We start from the raw sequence: 18783 nt of genomic DNA on the forward strand, positions 1-18783 counted from the left end.
TTGAACATAACATAAAAACATCGCCATACAAATTGAAACGGCACATAGTAAAGCATTAACTAACATGCGTTTTAAGTTTCATGTTGGTTAATTTTTTTGTCGCTCCTTCTGTCATTTCTTGCTGTTGTATTGGAGGTAATCACAACCAAGAAGCTAGGAACTTCATATTGGAAGGAACATTTAGGGTTCAATTTACTGAGGGAGAAATGCAACAAGGAACTAACCTATAAGACATTTGGCAACGGCAGGATTTGACAAAGCAATGTGCAAACTAGAGGCTGATAATAATCCTAACTCTGAAAATGGCACTGCTCCTGCTGTTGACTCTGGGGAAAACAAAGCTGTTGGTGTTTCTGCTGATGATGGGGCTGCTGAAGATGATCTAGGAGGATATAACATAATAAAGTGCAGGATTAAGAGAAACTCTGGAGATGTAGAAAATGGTGGTAATTCAGACTCCGGCATCCATGATGCCAGTACTGGAATATATGCTATTGTTGCTGCTGCCTTTGAGGACTATGATACTGAATAAAGTTTTGTTTAAGAACCATGAAACTACAGAAAATGCTCTTACCAGCGCAACAATTGTCACGAGAGTTAATAGTGGAGACGATGCGGAGAAACCAAACCTTGGGGAAAGAGCCCAAAAATAAGCACCAGAAAAAAAAAAAAAAAAAAAAACTAAATTAATCTCTGACCAACATACAATTCATGGCTCTAATCTCTGACCGACAATTGCCGGTAAAATCAGTTCAATATTCATAACTATAATTGAATGTGAAACTTTAGATTTTACATGAACATTTTCTCCATGGGCGATTTTAAGTCTCACTAACAACCTTTAGTGTGGACATAAATATTCAGGTCACAGGTGTCGTCATGAAGAATCCGTGGATCATTACTACAGTCTCACTCATCCCTGATTTCTAAAAACAACTTGCAGTTGTCATTAACTGATTGCACTCTGCAGTGCAACTCCTGTTCTATTTTAATGCAAGTCTGTGTCTGATAACTTCATTGTGTTGAATTAAAGTCAGATGCTTCAATCCTCACAGTTTACCGATGGCAGCAATCAATAGACATGATCAATCGGGATGTTTTTGGTTTTATTATTTTTACTCATCGTTATCTTGGAGACAAAAGCTTTCTTCTGGTAAAGAACTTGCTTTTTCTAAAGAACTCAGGTTTTACTCACTCTATGCATAAACTTCAGTTCACAACTGATCAAAAGGGTAAGCAAAACTAGAGACTGAAGAAAAGACCCAAGAGAAGTACAGAAATGATTCCCCACTGCACTGAAATCAATCTGTTATTGGAACATCCTTAGTGCCAGATAGAAAATGTCCTGATGACCTCTGTGAGTTAAATTCTGTGTTGCACAGTCAGCTGGTCAGAGGTCACCGTGTGACGAACTGGGTGAATTTCATCTCCCAACTGGAGCAGCTGTAGATTTTTGAAGTAGTCTGAAAAAGATTCTGGACATGCCTGTGGTCTCTTTAAAGGCCTACAACCTTAATCATTCATCCTAATTATGAACGATCAAAGTTTATACAGGGAGCCTATTCATTAGTTGACTTCTTCACCTGTTTTGTAAATCTTGCTCTTGCTATTTCATTCAAGTTTTAACATCTATATTAGAATAAAGCTTAACCACTGATACTATTATTCAATACCTTACAGGAAATTAGTTTTAGTAGAATGGCCTAGTTAAAGTTTGTGAATTGTTCTACATTGACATAATATGATTACTACATTAAAAGTAAACAAAATTCACTTTAATTTGTTGCTGCAACGTGCATGATTGAGATTTACTGCTTATTAATGAAGACACTGTTAAATGCATTGTTCCATTGGAGCCCTTTAGAAAAACATTTGCAATACTGGCAGTGTGTGAGAACCAGGTGTAGGAACACACTGCAAAGCCACCTTCACATTCTCCCTTCCTGTACATTTTCTCCTCTCGTAATAAAAATCTAAAGTTATTATGAGATTAATGTTTATTTATTATTCATTCTGTTTTATGTTCTCCTCTATGTTCCCCTTAAATTCTCAGCGCTGACCAGCTATGAAGATGGAAAGTTTACCTCTCTGGCTGTGTTCAACATCAGAAATAAATCAATGGGGATGGATGATGGATGGCAGATGGCCTTCAGAGCACACCCTACAAGGATGAGATAAAACAGGCTGAGGTCTTTCTTGATGGACACCCTCCCCCAATGTTCCCCACAGACCAACATCCATTGGTCATGGTTAAACTAATGGATTAGCCTTGGAGACCAAATGTTTTCTTTATTTGCTGACCTTTTATATTTCAGTTGTTTAGATACTTTCAGAGTCGATATATTGTGACAAAAGGCCTGGGGAGATGATTACCAGGCCAGAAGTTATACAATAGGATCAATTGATACCACACGACTGGAATAAATGTAAAGACCAATAATATATAAAACAACTTGTTTTAGATGTTCATAGATGTGGGTAAAATTCCCCCACAACGTGTCCTGATTGTGTACATGTCTCAAACACAATAATCCGTAATTAGCAGTTATGCCAGGTTTCGCTGTAACTTGGGAGCTTGTTAGTGAAATCTTGGCATGTGGCAAATACGTGTTATTGACGATCAGATAAACACTCGGAAACAAAGTTTTATGTTAAGTTGCCAAGAAATATGATTACTGTAGCCATGAAATCAAACACCCATGAAGATTTAAGCGTCGTGCCAAATGTTGTAATGCCTCAACCAGACAATAAACACTACCATATTGAAAAAAAATAATTACTCCCTCGGTGGGCTCTAAGTTAATAGGATGCCAAGTTGGTTATTATTTTTCTTTCCTGCAGAAGTTAGGTTTCTGATTCTCATTGGAATTTAACAAGACCTTCTGCTTACATTTCAGTAAATTATAGCTTTGTTCTTTTGTGTTTTGGGGGTTAGATAACTATGTTGATTAGTGATCAACACCACCCAGCAAGCCAGAAAGCTGTCGTAACAAGATTCCAACACTTCAGCATTGTGCATGAATACAACCATCTGTGGTTTCCTTCCTCACTGAATCCCCTACCAGGAAGATTTGGTCGGCAAAGAGGCGAGCTTCTACTAAAATAGCCAGCATTGTTGAGTAAACTGACAAATGAAAGACGTGGGGGACGTGAGGGAGTGAGGTGGGGCGTGAACAAGATGAGGTCACATATTGTTCTCGCTTTAGTTCTTTTTGCTCAGCCATCTCCTGGGAAGCCTGAATGCTTGTGGAAGACCCTGGTGCAGCTTTGTTGACTCTCCTGCTGTAAGGTCAGTGAACTTGGCAATTTGCTAAGTCCAAAACCACACAGAAAAACACAATTTCACAACTTTCCAGAGTGCAAACTAAGAAGGGAGGCTACATAGATGCTGCTGGAAGCATGTGAACAGTTTGGTTCTTGACTTTCTGTTAACGATGCAACTTTCGTCTGAGTCTAAGATCAAAGTTCAAAGTTGTAGAAGTCTGCCCCAATAATTACTCAACAAGTTTTTTATAATATACATTTTATATTTCTAAAAATATACAAATGTTAATGTTATCATTGACAACCTCTTGGAGTTTTGTATTTATTTGTACAAAATGATTTTTCTTTAAGAAGATCAAAGTTATACTGTTAGTGTTTGGAGGTTATTCCATGAAAGGCTGCTTAAACAAGAAAGTTCTCAGTTTTAAAACCTTTTTCAGTAATTCTTTACTTAAAAAGTTGTCATATTCCAGTAATAGTATAACTATGCCAAAAGCTGTATCAGTTAGAACTGCAACATTTGATGAAATCTGATTGAAACAATGATTTAAAAGCTTGGATGCTCCATGCAGACAAATAACACAAGAAACAAAGCATTATGAGTCTACATTTTATTTTCTACTTTGAGATTACCACAGCTTTAATAAACTATTACATGTAGAAGGAAAACCAATCGCTCAATATTTCTACATGAGGAACACATGCAAAGACAACTCATTTGCAAGCTAATGAATTTGAAATTGTTGTCACAATGCAATGGCAGCTCCACAAGGAATTCTAGCCTGCTGGTCTTATTGATTTCTATTAAACAGCAAAATCAGAATAAGCGCTGATCAATAAATGTTTTGACTTTCAAATGATACTCTGCTCTATTTTCATGCTCTTCTCACATGCAAACACTTATAATCTTTTCAACATGCATACTACGAGGGTAGAACAATTTAGACATCTGAATGAAAGAAAATGTTAGACAACTGTATTCAAATTAGGGAAATAAGAGTGGGCACTCTGGATGTTTATTCTCTAAGAAATGCAAAAAGGCAACTTTGGGTTTCAGATGCATCAAATAAAACCACAATATACCCCTTGACAATTTGTTTTTGGATCTGTGAGTTGATTTGACTATAACATTCACTTCTTTAAGCTGTTTCCTCTCCAGATGACCAAGATTCGGCCTCAACATCTGATTCCTCAGAATGGACCATCTCACCCTCAACTACATTTTTACAAAACATCTTCTTTACTTCGGCATTCGCCTGTTCCTGTTCTTTTGTTGGATCTGGGCCAGACAGGTCAATATCCACCGTGGAGTTCCCATTAATTACCTTTGGGTTCTCCAAGTTCCCCAAATCCCTCTTGTCAGCAAATCCTTGATTATGATTGGTTTGCTCAGCAGATTCATTACAGGTATCGTTTGGTGTGTAAGTGGCACCAGTCTCCAAAGAGGACACCCAGAAATCATTCTTTACATCAGAGGTGAAGTGACTATGGAGTCTGCTGTCTTTTACATCCTTTACTTTAAAAATATCGTTTACATTCAGGGCACTGTCAAGGGAAACTTCAACCGGATCTTCCTGATCCATGATTATTTCATCTGATATTTCATGTAGGTTATCATTCTTTATAACATGTTTGATCTGGTCACTCATTTCAGATTCCTCTGTTGTGTTTTCAGGGTTTTCCCACTCAATTGTTTCTCCATTCTCAAGAAACTTGTGAAAGTCCTCAGCATCGTCAGTGGGATGTTCTTGGGATACATTTGATCTTTCCTTAGGAAGCACCCCAGTGTTCTCATTGGGAATATCAACATCTTGTGGAGGATTTGAATCCGCTGTTACCGGTAACACAGAGCTTGAAGCTTTTATCATGTTGCTGTCTTCCATATCCGACCTGCTGAGGAAATCTTTCAATTCAGAGTGATTTTCAGTTCCATCCACATGAGACACCAGATTGTGCTCATCGTCATCCTCTCTTGTCTCTGGGTTATCTACAGCTTCTTGATCAATAGGATGGAAGTCCTCCTCAGTCAGCTTGTTTGTTGAATTTATCTCAGCATATGATTCACTAAAAAGTTGTCTCTCTAAAGCCACATCTTCAACTGTAGTGGAAGATAGTTGTTGATAGTTTACACTCATTTCAGGCTCAGAGGATTCTGTGTCCTCTATTAACTTTTCAGTTCCTTTTTGCTCATTCACAAGCTGAATGTTTGTTGAAGGTATTTCAACAGATGGATCACTGAACAGTTGCATCTCTGAAGCATCTCTTGTAATTGTAGTAGCTGGTTCAAATTCAGATTTGACAATCTCACTGGAGGAACCTCCTGGTGTTTTTTCTGTCTCGTTTTGTTCTCGCACTTCCTCCTCAGTCACAGTGCTTTCCAACTGTATCTCAGGAGATGAATCACTTAAAAAATGCCTTTCTAAACTCTTGTTTATAACTGCAGTGGTCAAAGCAGACTCATAGTTTTCACTCTCACCAATAGATGTGTTGCCTTTAGTTTCTTGTTCCTTCATTCCTAAGATATCTTCTCTGACCTTCTCATGTCCAAAATGAGCACTGTAGCTGTCTGTTGACAAATTTTCTAACTCTTGTTCCACTAGTCTGTCTGTCTCCAGTTCCTCATCATAGTCTATATTAGTGTGTACAGTGGCTCCAGTAAGTTCTTCTGTTTCCTCTTCTGAATGTCCCTCAACACCACTCATCATCATTTCTTCAACTTTTTCATCATCTTTCAAAAGTATATCAAACGCACTTACTTTTTTACCCTGATCAGGATCCCTATCTTCAACATGAGTGTATCCCATATTATAATCATCATCCACTGTCTCCTCTTCCACTTCCTCACACAGATCTTCCATGGTTCCAAATGTCTTTGGCTTGCCATCAGTCCATGTTCCACTTCCTGCCTCTCCGGGTTTCTTTTCCTGCTCACCTTCACTGGACTCACTTTCTTCAATGTGCGATGCTTGAGTGTTGCCGTCAGTGTCATCGCTTTTGTATCGGATCAGGGGACGAATGTCAGCAAGAGTGTTATCCTGAGCATAGCTGTCACTCTCCAGCTCTGTCCTCCATGACATAGAGATATTCTGTGAGTCCTCTTCATCCCCTCCCTCTTCTTTATCAGGAGGTGGAACATGCTCCAGCTCCCATAAAGCATGGTGTCCTTCATCTGCCTGGGGCAGTGCAGAGTCCATGTTTCCTTCTTGACCAACCTTTCTCTTCTCCTCTGGATCTTTTGTTGATATGTCCTCTTCTGGCTCAGCATGTTGCTTGTTCCCTTCATTTTCTACACCATCATCTATCCTTTCTCTGACCTTTCTCTCTATTACACTGTCCCATGTATCCATCTCTTCCCCATCAGGATACAACTTGTCCTCATCATCCCTTTCATTAACTTCCACAGTGGCACTGATACTTTCTTGTCTCATAACAACTGCATCAACATTTGAAATGCTTTCATCATTTCTGTTAAAAACATTGAGGGGCTCACATTCAGATTCAGGACTTCTTGGTCTGGATTCAAAGGTCGGTTCAAGCATCGCTTCAGTTTCTGAATCTGAAGTCTCATCTTGAACATACTCTACCTTTGTCGACCCATCAGCTTGAGCCCTTAGGTGTTCTATATTTTCTTCCTCAGTTTCCCCTTCAAAGGCCAGATCCTTCAATTGTTCATCTGAGAAATTACATGGTAGTTCTGTAATTCTGACATCACATGATATAGGGCTGAGTGCTGAGAACTGCTGATTGGCAGCTTTCTCATTTAAACGTTCCTCCCTGCTGAGACCTAACACTGCTGTATGGCTGACAACTGACTCAAAGACTCTTTCTATCACTGTTTTATCTTCATCCTCAGACATTCTGTTGGATGCTTCTTTCTCTTTAGGAGGTGATAAAGGTTCAGCATAGGTGACTTCTTCATGAACCTCCTCTGGCCTAAAATGTTCAGCTGCTCCATTCTGAACTATTTTTGGATAGGGACTTTCCAGAATTACAGACTTTACTGCAGCTGTTTCTGCAGGTTTGCTTGAAGTCTTTGGGGCTTCTCTTAAAGCTGCGGGTCTTCTGCTCAAGAATTGTGTTGCAGTTATTATGGACCCTGTTCTGCCTTGGTCGGATGAGGGGTAAGTGGTCTTGAGGCTAGCAGACAGCTGGATTGGGTAATTCTTTTTAACCCCATGGGGACTCAGAACTGCATCTGTGGTGGAGAGGAGTCATGAATAAACAATGAGCCAAGCTGCTGGGATAAAAATGGCTTGTTCAAATGGTTTTAGAAAAAAAAATTAAATTAAACATAGCTAATTAATTAGAAAATTCTGTCAAATATGATATGACATCTAATGCCAACACAGAACACCATCGAATGAGTTAGATACAGTCTGCCTCACCAAACCATTATTAAAATGCATATTCTCATGTGGGTCTGGACACTAATGGGGAGATATTGATCGTCATTTCCTTTCATTGATGTCCAGGCTACGGGAAGGGAACCTATATTACTCAATAACCATTGGGGTCTGGTCGGCTTGTGTTACAGAGCCCAAAGTGCCTACATCAGCCCCTTTCACCAAACCCCTCCATTCCAAAGCTCCTGTGCAACTAATGAGATTACAAACTGTGTCATGCTCAACAGGGTCTTCTTTCCCTGCTGATTCTGCCAAGCCAGTTCCCTTGGCTGTGGTTTCGATGGATGGGAGTTAGGGACAGTGGGAATCTTGTTCATCATGAATGGATGAACGAAAAGTATGAGCTTCTGCTTAGACTAAAAGAAATTATCTCTAAAAACAGGAAGTAGTCTTCTTCTCGTTTTTATTTTGTCTGCTGCAGTGAGGTTACTGCAGCAGCAAAATGACTTCATGTTCCTTATGTACACTTAATGTTTTCATTAATTACCTCTACTTGAAATGCTTCTTGGCTTATTCAACAAAACTGCATCTCTTCCATGACCCTCACCATCCAGCAAAGCTCTGTGGAGGTAACAGCATGAGAAAATATTACAGTCATAAACAAATAACACAATGTTTATGCATTAAAAGAGTGAAAGGCAGCATAATGCTACACACTGAACAGTGGGTGGGAAGAGGAAAAGTGCAAAGAGACTTTAGCTGCTTTCCAGCAGGAGCTCCACACTGAGGTCCGTTGTTATGGTAATGAGGAAAGGCCCCGCCACTAAGGAGCCATCTGCACAAGACTCTGCCATCAATTCCTATCTCACACACACACACACACACACACACACACACACCCCACACACACACACACACACACCCCCACACACACACACACACACACACACACCACACCCCCACACCCCCCCACACACACACACACACACACACACACACACGCATACAAAAGAAGGGGCACTTGGGAGCACACAACTGACAGCTGATATTGCTAACAGCTCATGCAGCACTAATACCCATGTTTCCATTTACACATATGTGGATTCCAACACATACCCTCAAAATTAGCTGCATTGATCTAATTTGATCAAAATGTTGAGCATCACTGCTAACCTGCAGCTTGAGATAACAACAGATCCAAAAGCAATAAATGGTAGAGAGGTTTGTCCTTCAGTAATGACCTCTCCTCTGCCTCCTCTGTGCTGATACTCTAGACTCCCAAAGCTCATAGATCGGCCGCATCTCTCAAGAAGAGGGTGAGGGTCAATACTTCGAGGAGGGGGAGAATGACTGAGGAGGCTCTGATTCATAAAGGACACATTACTCTGTTCAAAGCAGCAGAGGCTTCAGTAACAATGAAACAACCTTTGGTTCAGACGGCCACCCTCGCCTCAGACAGCTTTTTGTTTGTCTGTGCTCATAGAGATGGATGGTTATTGATTTATTCTGAGCAGCAGCCTAGATGTGTTTAACTAATAGTGTAAACTAAAGTCATAAAATTTGATGTATTTTACTGCTTCATGTCATGCTTTATGTAAACACCCAATGCACTCAACTTGCAGAGGCTTTTAGTTTTAAGGTCACCAGAGTCCTCTACTTTTAGTGCTGCATACCTGTATGTTGCAACTTCCAGACCCAGAGACATCTTCATCTGCATCAGGCTGTGGTTCTCCTGAAGGAGGTGGTCTATCTGCTGGCCCAACTCCACTTTTTCCACCTCTAGCTCCTCTAAGTGTTTCTGCCAAAACAGGGAGTCAAACAGGAAAGGGAAGCAGTTAAACATGATAACATCTTTGTTCTTCTATTTTTACTCTTTGCTCAACTCTTGCTAAACGATAATAAACACTTAAATGATCTTATAACTTACATATAACTACGACCTATATCTATGCAGGTGAAATCATTGTGAAGATTAATAAGCTGGTCTGTTTTTCCTGGGAAGTCAGACACTAATGTGAGTTGACATTTGATGATAGTCATTCTGGAGCACAGAGGGAAGCAAACCTAGAAAAACCTCATCTTTGTGTGCTGAGACCTCATAAGTAACTCAGAGCAAATCCCAACAACAATCCATAAACACGAGGATCCCAGTTGCTTCGAAACTAAATCTTTTCACTCTTCTAAAATGCAAAAGGAGCACACTGAGTTAATTTGCTAAGAGTAAGAATTTGAAAACAAAGTAAATTGTTTAGTAGAGCTAAATTAAACCTTTGCATGAAATGTATGCATTAAAAATGTTTTAGATTAATATTTGTATCACTAACAAGTGTTTAATTAGTAAGCAATTCTCTTCAGACTTTGTCAAGTCAGAAGACATTAACACGCAACAGCAGACATGTCTAAACTTTGTCTTCTGTGACTTCATGTCACAGGCTGCTAATTAAGAAGGCTGTGGTTTGGCACTTTATTTTCTCAGCCAGGAATGACTCATTGTACATCCGGCTAGATAGAAGCAACCCAGTTCAACAATTTGCTGAATGCAAAAACTCAAAGAAGCACTCATTCTTTCCTCAATCAATAATCAATGTATCTAAATATCTAGGATCAACACTACGTATTAAGGCTGTATGACTAGTCATATTAATTTCATCGTAAGAGTGATAAAATTATCAAATTCTTTGTTGTGATCATTTTTAAATCAAGTCACAGATGTGAGAAAATCTAAGTACATTTTATTGAATCTTATAAATAAGTTAAATTTGATCAACATTTAACTAGTATATCCTGAAATACTTTTTTTCCTTCTCATAAAAATTATCCCAGGATCAGTACTTCTGTGTTTTTGTGTCTATGCTCTGTAAATGTCTTTTTCAAGCAGTGGTAACGATTCCATTGGTTAATAACTAAACAATCCTAACTGTGGATGCCAAATTTAGTTTTCTTTGGTTTGAAATAAATTGATATCCAAGATATAATTTGACAATTTTACATCCAAACTAGAGCAGACTACTCACCCCGAGCTGCTGGATCTCCTCACAGTGTTCCTCCCTGCGCTGGGCCACAGTCTTCTCCAGATGTAGCCTGACATCCTGAGCTGAGGCAAACTCCTTCTCCAAGGTCTGAAGTTTCAGCTGATTCTCACGTTTCTCCAGGCAAACTTGACTCAAACGACTCCTGGCCTGATCAAGCGACTCCTCCAGCTGAGCTAACTGGCCCTGGTAGGACTCTGAGGCCTCCTGCCAAGCTCTGGTCGCCCTCTGGGAAAACTCATGCCCCATCTTGAGGAGGTCTGGCGCCTGTTTGCTCCTGTGTATTTGGTTTGGAAGCATTTCGGCTCTGGATCGGGACAGAGTGGCCTCCAGGTGGGCCACATCTTCTTCATGGGTTTGAATTAGGAATTTCATTTCATGTTCCAACTGATTGACCTTCTCCTTGAGCCAGATCTGTGCTCTCTGCTCATCTTCCAGCTCCTTCCTGCTTTGCTCCATCTTTGTATTGGCCAGCATTTTGGCCTCTGCTTCCATTTGTCTCTGCATCTCTAGGACTTGTATTTCCTCAGTCAGTTTCTGAACTTCGACCTCTGTGAGGACCCTCTCCCTCCAGGCGGCATCCACTTCCAATCTTGCCTGTCTCAGCTCTTCCTCTAAGCCCCTCCTGCGTGTCAGGGTCCCCTGATTGTTGTGCCTCCAAACTTTGATCTCATTTGCAAGCATTTCATTTTCCTCCTCTAGACATTTGACCCGACTGAGGTAGGTTTCAAGGCGTCGGTTCAGGTTCAGCATCTGTTGCTTCTCCTCACCAAGGTGGTTTGGATGAAAGATGTTATGCACTCTGTGGAGCTCCATGTTAGTTTAGAAAAAAAATATTTTGGAAACTGAGGTTTCTCTCAGAAGTAAAGGGATAATGATTTGGCAGTCAGCTCTGTCTCGTCGTTCCAAGCCTGAGTCAGCGTGTGGGGTTTCCTTGTTTGTGAGGGAGCCTCCCGTGAGGTCTGGTGGAGTGACTGCCAGCAAATAAAGATGTCTCTTTCATACTGGGCTTACTGAAGGGGCCGGGCGCATGGACACCAGGGGAGGAGTAAAAAGAGTGGGAGGGGACTGGAGGCTGTGAAGAGAGAGGAAGGATACAGATGGAGAGAGGGAATGAAGCAGGATATGGGAGATGGGTGGAGGATTGTAATAAGAAGAGAGGCTTAGATAGGAAAGGGCAGACAGACTCCATAATGTAATTTACAATATTAACTCCTTCCTAACTCAGTGCTTTGTTGTGATATGCATGATGATGCCCAGAGCTACTCATTGTAGTGCTTGGTATTCATGTCTTACCGTCTGTCACTGATAAATTAAGAGCTAAATGTTGAGTGTGTCTTAAATAAAAATAAAATAAAAAAGCTTGACTCAATTTGTTTAAGGTTTGACAAAATGGGGACCGGTGTGGAGATGACTGTTTCTTAAAGGGTGGTACCATAGAAATCAGGTAATGTTACCTTCAGTTGGGATGAAAATGTTAATCATATCAAAAACTACTGAAAGGAAATTTGAATTTGCAAAATAGCCTTATTTATACACCTTGAAATTGGTTTCTGTCTCTTTAAGGGCCTCCTGTCCTTTCTGACATTCCTCCTTCAGTACATTGTTACAGCAATGCTTATACTTACTCTCCATTTATAGTTCTTCCACCATGTGTTTGCTTATTGTTGCTGCCACCAGTTTGAGGGAGACATGGGAAAGTGGTGCTTGACGGGTCTGGAGCTCGGCTTGAGTAAATATGCGATGCAGGAGCAGACATTAAGGCACTCTCACATGAAACAATATATTGCATGCCTATTTGAAGTCATTTTTATTAGTTAATTTTAAACATATCCAAGCACCTCTGACTCTCTGTGGAATGTTTTAACAATCATTGGCTTTAAAAAAGTGAAGCACTGATGGACTCCAATATATTCAGCGGTTTCACAGACATGGACGGATGAATCAAAGCAACACTTCAGGTATATTTTTGATTTAGGAATGACAGAACATAATGTCAAGCTCAAAGTTGACTTTGCGTAATATCTTCCATTTGTGGAAAATAACATCATAGATCTATTTTATCAAAGTTTTCTCTCAGCTCCTGGATGCAACAGCTTGCAGATGATGATCAATGTGTAATTTATCTTAAAGACAAACCATAGAAATCATTGAGCTGTAATGAAACAAATGCATGAATCTGACTTCATATACTGAACCACACCAAACTCACAAAACAAAGTGCTGAAAGACTGAAAATATAAATTTCACTTCAAAAACTATATTTATGCATTTCTGCTTTTGTTTTCATAGAGAAACTGTAGCACATCTGTCTTACAAAAGCTCTCATGGTGGGTGGAGTTTGCCCACGGAAACAGAAAAGGTTCCTGTCAAAAGTTGTATGAACACCTGCTTTCTCGCAGTTTCCTAGTGAAGTAAAGAGAATAGTGACAAAGTGGGCTTGTGTGTGTGCAAGTCTGCAAGTGTGCATGTGTGTGTGTGTGGTGAAATATGGTTCATAGCTGGACGGAAAGATATAGAATTGGACATTTTTTTATCTTTTTTACCCTTTTACTTTACTGCCAGGTCAAATTGACCTGAACAGTATGTATGTAATGTGCCAACAGTTTTTTGGGGGGATTTTTTGCAGGGGGGCTGCAAATGTATAAAATGAATACATTTTCAGTTTGTATACAGAGTGCACCTATTAAGATCCATGCAAAAAAATACTTCCAACACAACAGGACGGTTAAGGGATGCCTAGGACTGACTTTGTTCATAAGACCCAACACTTTCACTACATATACATAATATTCAGTGTATTTTAGAATCTAATTCATGCATATGTATTTCAGCGAAAAGCAGAAGGGGTTTGGCAATAGCCGTGTGTGACAGACTTGCCTCAGACGAAATAGCCACTTCTTTTGCATAATGCTCTCTTGCTTAAAATCAGTGGTTTCTCAGTTTAGAAGACAGATCCTCTAAATTGAGAATTAAGACGAGACAAAAGTAAGACAAGAAATGGCAGATGAAGACATCCAATATGCTTCAGTTGTCTTCAAGAATAAGAAACAACCTCAATCAAAAAGTAAGTTATATTTTATTCACACATTAGAGAAGAAAACAGAGCAACTTATTATTATTGGCTTATTTTGTCCGTTTTTTTTATTTGGTAATTCTTAGTTGAAATATTGATAGACGTTCCAGATACCTTATTTTAAGATGTAAAGTATTAGTTGAAAAGAATATGTCTCTTCAATTACTAACATGGAAACAACACAGTTAAGGATGTTTGGAGTCCATCAGTGGTTCACTTTTTTAAAGCCAATGATTGTTAAAACATTTCACAGAGAGTCAGAGGTGATTGGATATGTTTAAAATTAACTAATAAAAATGACTTCAAAATGTAAAGAATCCTCTATCACAGTTATCCTGTTAATCTTTTCTAATTACTCCAGTAACTCAAAAACTCTGTTTTCCCTTCATATAGACTGTAGATAAGATATTGGTTTCCATATGTTTCTATCTGATGATCCGTCCATGACAGCAACAAGTATTATCTTAGGATTTTAGTCATGATTCAAAAATTCCTTTTTGGGCAATAAATTAATAGTTGTCTGAATTAATTTAGATAACTGAATATGAAATATGCAGAATAATACTGATAGGAGAAACTCTGGTATAAAGTCAGTCATTCAGGACATGGGAATCTTCTCTTCTAAATCCTAAGAAAACTGGACTTCTCTTGCCTCTTGAATTAGAGTCAGCCTCTCATTTCTTGGTAATATTGAAATTATTTTCATTTCAATAGTTGCAGGTCCAAAGAAGGAGGAAACTATTTACGATGAAATAAAGATGCAAAACGAAACACCTCAGGAGTCTTCTGACTCAAAAGGTAAGTTATAAATGAATTATTTTCAAACTCCAGTCCTTGTTTGCTGGTGTCTGAAAGTGACAGATTTGTCTATGCGCACATGTTTTTCATGTCCATATCAGGATCCTGCAGAGTAAGGATGTAACAGAGCCATGGTTGGAGACAGAAACACTTTGACTGAAATACTGTCACTGTTAGACAATGTGTCCCATGCAAGAAACTGTTACTCAACTGGAAAGTTGTGACAGACTGAAGCTTTGTTGGTGCACAAAGGAGAGATACAACAAACCCTTTATTTTAGCAGTTAATTGGCCTTAAAAGCATCACTGCTCCAAAGCTCAAAAAGTCTTTACAATCTTCCATTTATATGAACATTTTTCTTTTTTGAAATAAAATTTCTGCTTTTATTTGAACAGTTTTTTCACTTCTTGTCGTGTTTTGGATTCTTTTTCACTAATATATGTGAACCTCTTGTACAATTGTTCTCTTGAAATTAATTTAATCTGACTATGCTCTTTAAAATCTGCAGCTACTTTTCTCATGTTGAAAGTTTCTTGGCAGTAAATTTGAGATATTTTATTCTCTATTTAATTACTGCTGCTTGGTGAAGATAAACAATTTTATTCAGCAATAAATCCTTTCACACAGTGTTGCTCCAAAGTATGTGTGTATGTATGTGCAATGTTTTTTTTTTATTATTATTATTACCTGTCAATTGCACTGGCCAATCTTCATCCCTGCATGGATAAATGGGTTCAGACTATAGATAGTCAGTCAATCTCAATGCTGTTTTCATCTCAAATCATTCAGAATAAAGGGAAAAAATATATAAATTTTTTGTTCACTGCTGAACTAGGAATTAATAATATTTGCTTTGCTTCAACAGGACTTTTATCAGAGAAGGAAGCAGAAAGAAGACGCCGTTACTATCTGAAGTTGGCTTGTTGTTTGGGGACATTTTGTACTATATTGTTGTTGGGAATCATAGGAGTCACTGTTTATCGTAAGTACTGTTTTAAAGAGGAAGATACTGAATACATATCAGAGATTCTAATAATATTTATAGAGTCAAAAAATGTAAAAAAAAGTTTGTGAAAAGTTGAGGTGTTTCTAATTTAACTGTCATACTTGGCAAAATATACAGTTAGGTTTACATTATTGGAAGCTCTTCTCAACACACTAAAAGTTACCTGACTTAGAAAAATATATTATGTTAGACATTGCATTTAATATTTAATCACTGGTTTAGTGTCAGGTTGGGAATGGAAGTTACAGGCCTGTGAAATTCAGGATTGTGAATCTTTTTAAGCAATTCTATGACTTTCACATGTTTAAAGCAATAAGAAGGCCTACATTAGGTATGAGAAGAACTGAAAATACAGTAAATTTGGCATCTACTAAAATGATTAAAAAGATAAAGTTATCAGTAAAATTTCTACTAGTTTAGAATCATATTTTGTTCTTTTTCCAGTTGTATGGTATCAGCAAAATGAGCTAAATGAGCTGAAAGAAAGTGAAGCAAAAATCAAAGACTTAACAGACCAGATCAATAACCTGACAGAAGTCAAAAATGTCTCAGACAGCAAGATCCACAATCTGACGACAGAAAACCAGGAGCTCAAGAAGAAAACCCAGGAGCTCAAGGAGAAAAACCAGAACCTGATGAACCAAACCCAGAAACTGGAGGGAGAAACGAGAACCCTAAAGGAACAACTAGACAACATCATGAAAACTCAGAATGAGCTCAATGTCAGTCGAGCTCAGTGGAGCATTGATCAATACTGCCGTAAAGAAAAGGGTAAGATCAGCTCGTTTATTATCTAAAAACAAAACTTTGTAATGACAATTTCAGTTAAATATATATTTGTTGATCTCTTGTTTAAGGGTGGAAGTGTGAACCTTGTCAAAATGGCTGGATATTCTCCAGCTCCAGTTGCTATGCATATAATAATGAACCAAGAGCTACTCAGAGAACCTGGGAAGGAGCACAGCAAGACTGTAAAGGAAAAGTTTCCCATCTTGTTGTTGTAAATAGGCAAGAGGAAAAGGTAAATGTGATGAATGAACTGAAACTGTTATGTTTTTGAAGTTTTTAAATGTTTCCCTTTTTTCTCATGTTGATTATAGAATTATGTCAAAACAATCAGTCCTGCTGGAAAAGAAAAAGAAATTAATGGATACTGGATTGGCCTGAAAGCTGAAGGAACCAAATGGAAATGGACCGATGGAACTGAACTAGCTGACCAGTAAGAGACACATACTATCTTATGCAATGACTGGTAATATCAGTAAGATCATGTTTAACTGATGTTTTTTGTCAGGTCCTGGGTAAATCAATCTGCAGTCGACGGTCAGTGTGTAACTTGCCTCCAAGACAAAGAATGGCAGTCAGTGAATTGTGAGGACAAGAATGCCTGGATCTGTGAAAAGAAGGCTTTATCTGTTTAATAGGTCACATTAAATAGATAATATTTAAATCTCCAAAGGACATCAGGGACTATTTTAATATAAATACAGGAAACTGATTAGGACTAGACTTTTATTTTGCTGTTTTCATCTGTCATAGCCAGTAAAAGTTTATGTTTGTTCACATCTGTTTACCCACATAACCAGTTTTTTTGTAATTTTTTTTAACATGTACATTTTTATAAGATTTATAAGTCTCTTGTTCAGGATGTTGGTACATATTTTATGTGCCTATCTTTTTTTTGTTAATTTATCTAGAAATTTTACAAGAAAAATGGTTTTAACCTCTGTGTCTGTTAAACTATATAAAATAATGCTGAAAGTAAAACCCACTGAAAGAAAAACACTCATCAAACTCAGTTATCTAAAAACTTGGACTTGTTTTTGTCTTCCTCTATTCAGCTCTTGCTTTTATACCTGACATCTGTATTCATGGTTTTTCTCCTGTACAATCTGTATTTGCTGAAATGATCTTCAAAACAACCAGGAGCAGTGAATGAGCTAAAAGTGAAATTTATACAGCAAAAAATATTTCTTATTTAAAAAAACATCACATGTTTTGTGAAAGAGTTGATCTAAAGTCTCACCTGTAAATAAACTGCCACTGTAAATTAAGGCTCCTTTCATGTTTATGTCATTGTTCTCATTTTCCAGCAACAGAGACCTGATAATATAATAAAATGCTGTACATAATTAATTATTTTGAAATATCATTTCTTGGTGCTTTGACATCTATAATCCAAATACATTGAATTTGTGACATTGTGTAAAACATAAATAACAGCAGAATACAAATATTTGCAGATTATTTTCAGGCTAACTGAATTTACTGCTAAGACAAAATATTTCATATCCAAATGGATAAAATGAGTTCAATAGAACATGTAGACAAGAATTTACAAATTGTGATATTCTGTTTTTATTCATGCTTTGCATAAAATAAAATAAAAAATCATTCATAACAGTGAACTATTTTTTTATGTACAAGTTTTTAAAAATCTTTTATGTGTTTCAAAGTAGAAAGAACCATTTTTAGTATTATTCTGCAATGATTGTTCTTCAGCCACTTGAGGGTGCTGCTTTAGTTTCTGACATAGCTTAAGAGTAATTCTGCTTATAAGAAAGTTATTTTCCTATTTACGATACAATTAAGAATTAAGCCAAAAGTGTGGTTGCTAAAAGACAAAAACTTTGTGTTGTGCCAAATATTTTCTCTGGCAAGAAGATTTTAATTCATCAACAAGTGTTTTTACTTCTATAATTGATAATGTTTTACTGCTGTGACCTGTTTTCTCATCACCACGCTGAATTAGGTAATGAAGCTTCAATAATAATTAAAAAGCTCAAACTATGATTTTTTCTTCATTTTGTTGTATTTTCCAGTCTTATGTCCCCGTCCTGCCTGAGCAGGGAGCTTTCAGCCGTTTAATCCAGGAGAGAATCTTCTAGTCCATAAATAGGAACCTTCCACTTTACACTGAGCTCATCGTGGTTAACTGCTGTTGATATGTTGCATGTAACTTGATTCACAACATGTAATAATATTTTCACCATCTACGTACTATTTCCTTTAATTAATGGTTATTCCATCATACGACCAAACCCCAGCTACGTCCCCCTCTCACAGCTTTCTAGAAGCTCGTGTTAAAATCACAGAACATTTTATTAGATGGCTCAAGATCTGTTATCCCATTTTATAAGTAATAACAGACACCTGGGAATAGGATTTTTTTTTCTTTTCTTTTATGTATTGCAAGCAGAAGATTGAAGCTCGTTTGTATTCTGTTCCTTTTAACCTTTCACTCAGACCATTGTATAGGTATTAGCC

At 37.9% G+C, this 18783-nt stretch overlaps 2 protein-coding genes across 3 annotated transcripts; one reads left to right on the plus strand and one right to left on the minus strand.

The window, feature by feature from the left end:
• The first annotated feature begins 3229 nt into the window (after positions 1-3229).
• LOC129371029 (C-type lectin domain family 4 member G-like) lies at positions 3230-17115 on the plus strand. 2 transcript variants are annotated; one of them, XM_055047376.1, is made up of 7 exons: positions 3230-3289; positions 14427-14510; positions 15376-15492; positions 15961-16287; positions 16374-16537; positions 16617-16735; positions 16811-17115. In XM_055047376.1, the coding sequence occupies exons 2-7, from the start codon at positions 14471-14473 to the stop codon at positions 16935-16937; spliced, it is 894 nt and encodes a 297-aa protein (XP_054903351.1). In that variant the 5' UTR covers positions 3230-3289; positions 14427-14470; the 3' UTR covers positions 16938-17115. The 2 variants fall into 2 exon arrangements, with proteins under 2 accessions (XP_054903351.1, XP_054903350.1); XM_055047375.1 differs by lacking the exon at positions 3230-3289 and adding an exon at positions 13598-13703.
• On the minus strand, positions 3873-11590 carry nes (nestin). Its single transcript, XM_055047374.1, has 4 exons — positions 10622-11590; positions 9281-9405; positions 8155-8228; positions 3873-7459 (listed from the first exon to the last, which is right to left on the minus strand). Exons 1-4 carry the CDS (start codon positions 11450-11452, stop codon positions 4404-4406), a joined length of 4086 nt encoding a protein of 1361 aa, XP_054903349.1. The 5' UTR covers positions 11453-11590; the 3' UTR covers positions 3873-4403.
• Positions 17116-18783: the final 1668 nt, after the last annotated feature.

Source organism: Poeciliopsis prolifica, unplaced genomic scaffold (assembly GCF_027474105.1).
Source record: "Poeciliopsis prolifica strain line A6 unplaced genomic scaffold, Auburn_PproV2 SCAFFOLD025, whole genome shotgun sequence".
Taxonomy (NCBI): domain Eukaryota; kingdom Metazoa; phylum Chordata; class Actinopteri; order Cyprinodontiformes; family Poeciliidae; genus Poeciliopsis; species Poeciliopsis prolifica.

What these genes read in the sequence shown, in the direction of transcription:
- nes (XM_055047374.1), bottom strand. Translation starts at nt 11,452, where the DNA reads ATGGAGCTCCACAGAGTGCATAACATCTTTCATCCAAACCACCTTGGT. An exon ending in AGGAGATCCAGCAGCTCGGG is followed by an intron (nt 9,406 to 10,621) that starts GTGAGTAGTCTG and finishes CTGTTTTGGCAG; the next exon opens with AAACACTTAGAGGAGCTAGA. An exon ending in CTGGAAGTTGCAACATACAG is followed by an intron (nt 8,229 to 9,280) that starts GTATGCAGCACT and finishes TTACCTCCACAG; the next exon opens with AGCTTTGCTGGATGGTGAGG.
- LOC129371029 (XM_055047375.1), top strand. Translation starts at nt 13,637, where the DNA reads ATGGCAGATGAAGACATCCAATATGCTTCAGTTGTCTTCAAGAATAAG. An exon ending in GAAACAACCTCAATCAAAAA is followed by an intron (nt 13,704 to 14,426) that starts GTAAGTTATATT and finishes TCATTTCAATAG; the next exon opens with TTGCAGGTCCAAAGAAGGAG. An exon ending in ATACTGCCGTAAAGAAAAGG is followed by an intron (nt 16,288 to 16,373) that starts GTAAGATCAGCT and finishes CTCTTGTTTAAG; the next exon opens with GGTGGAAGTGTGAACCTTGT.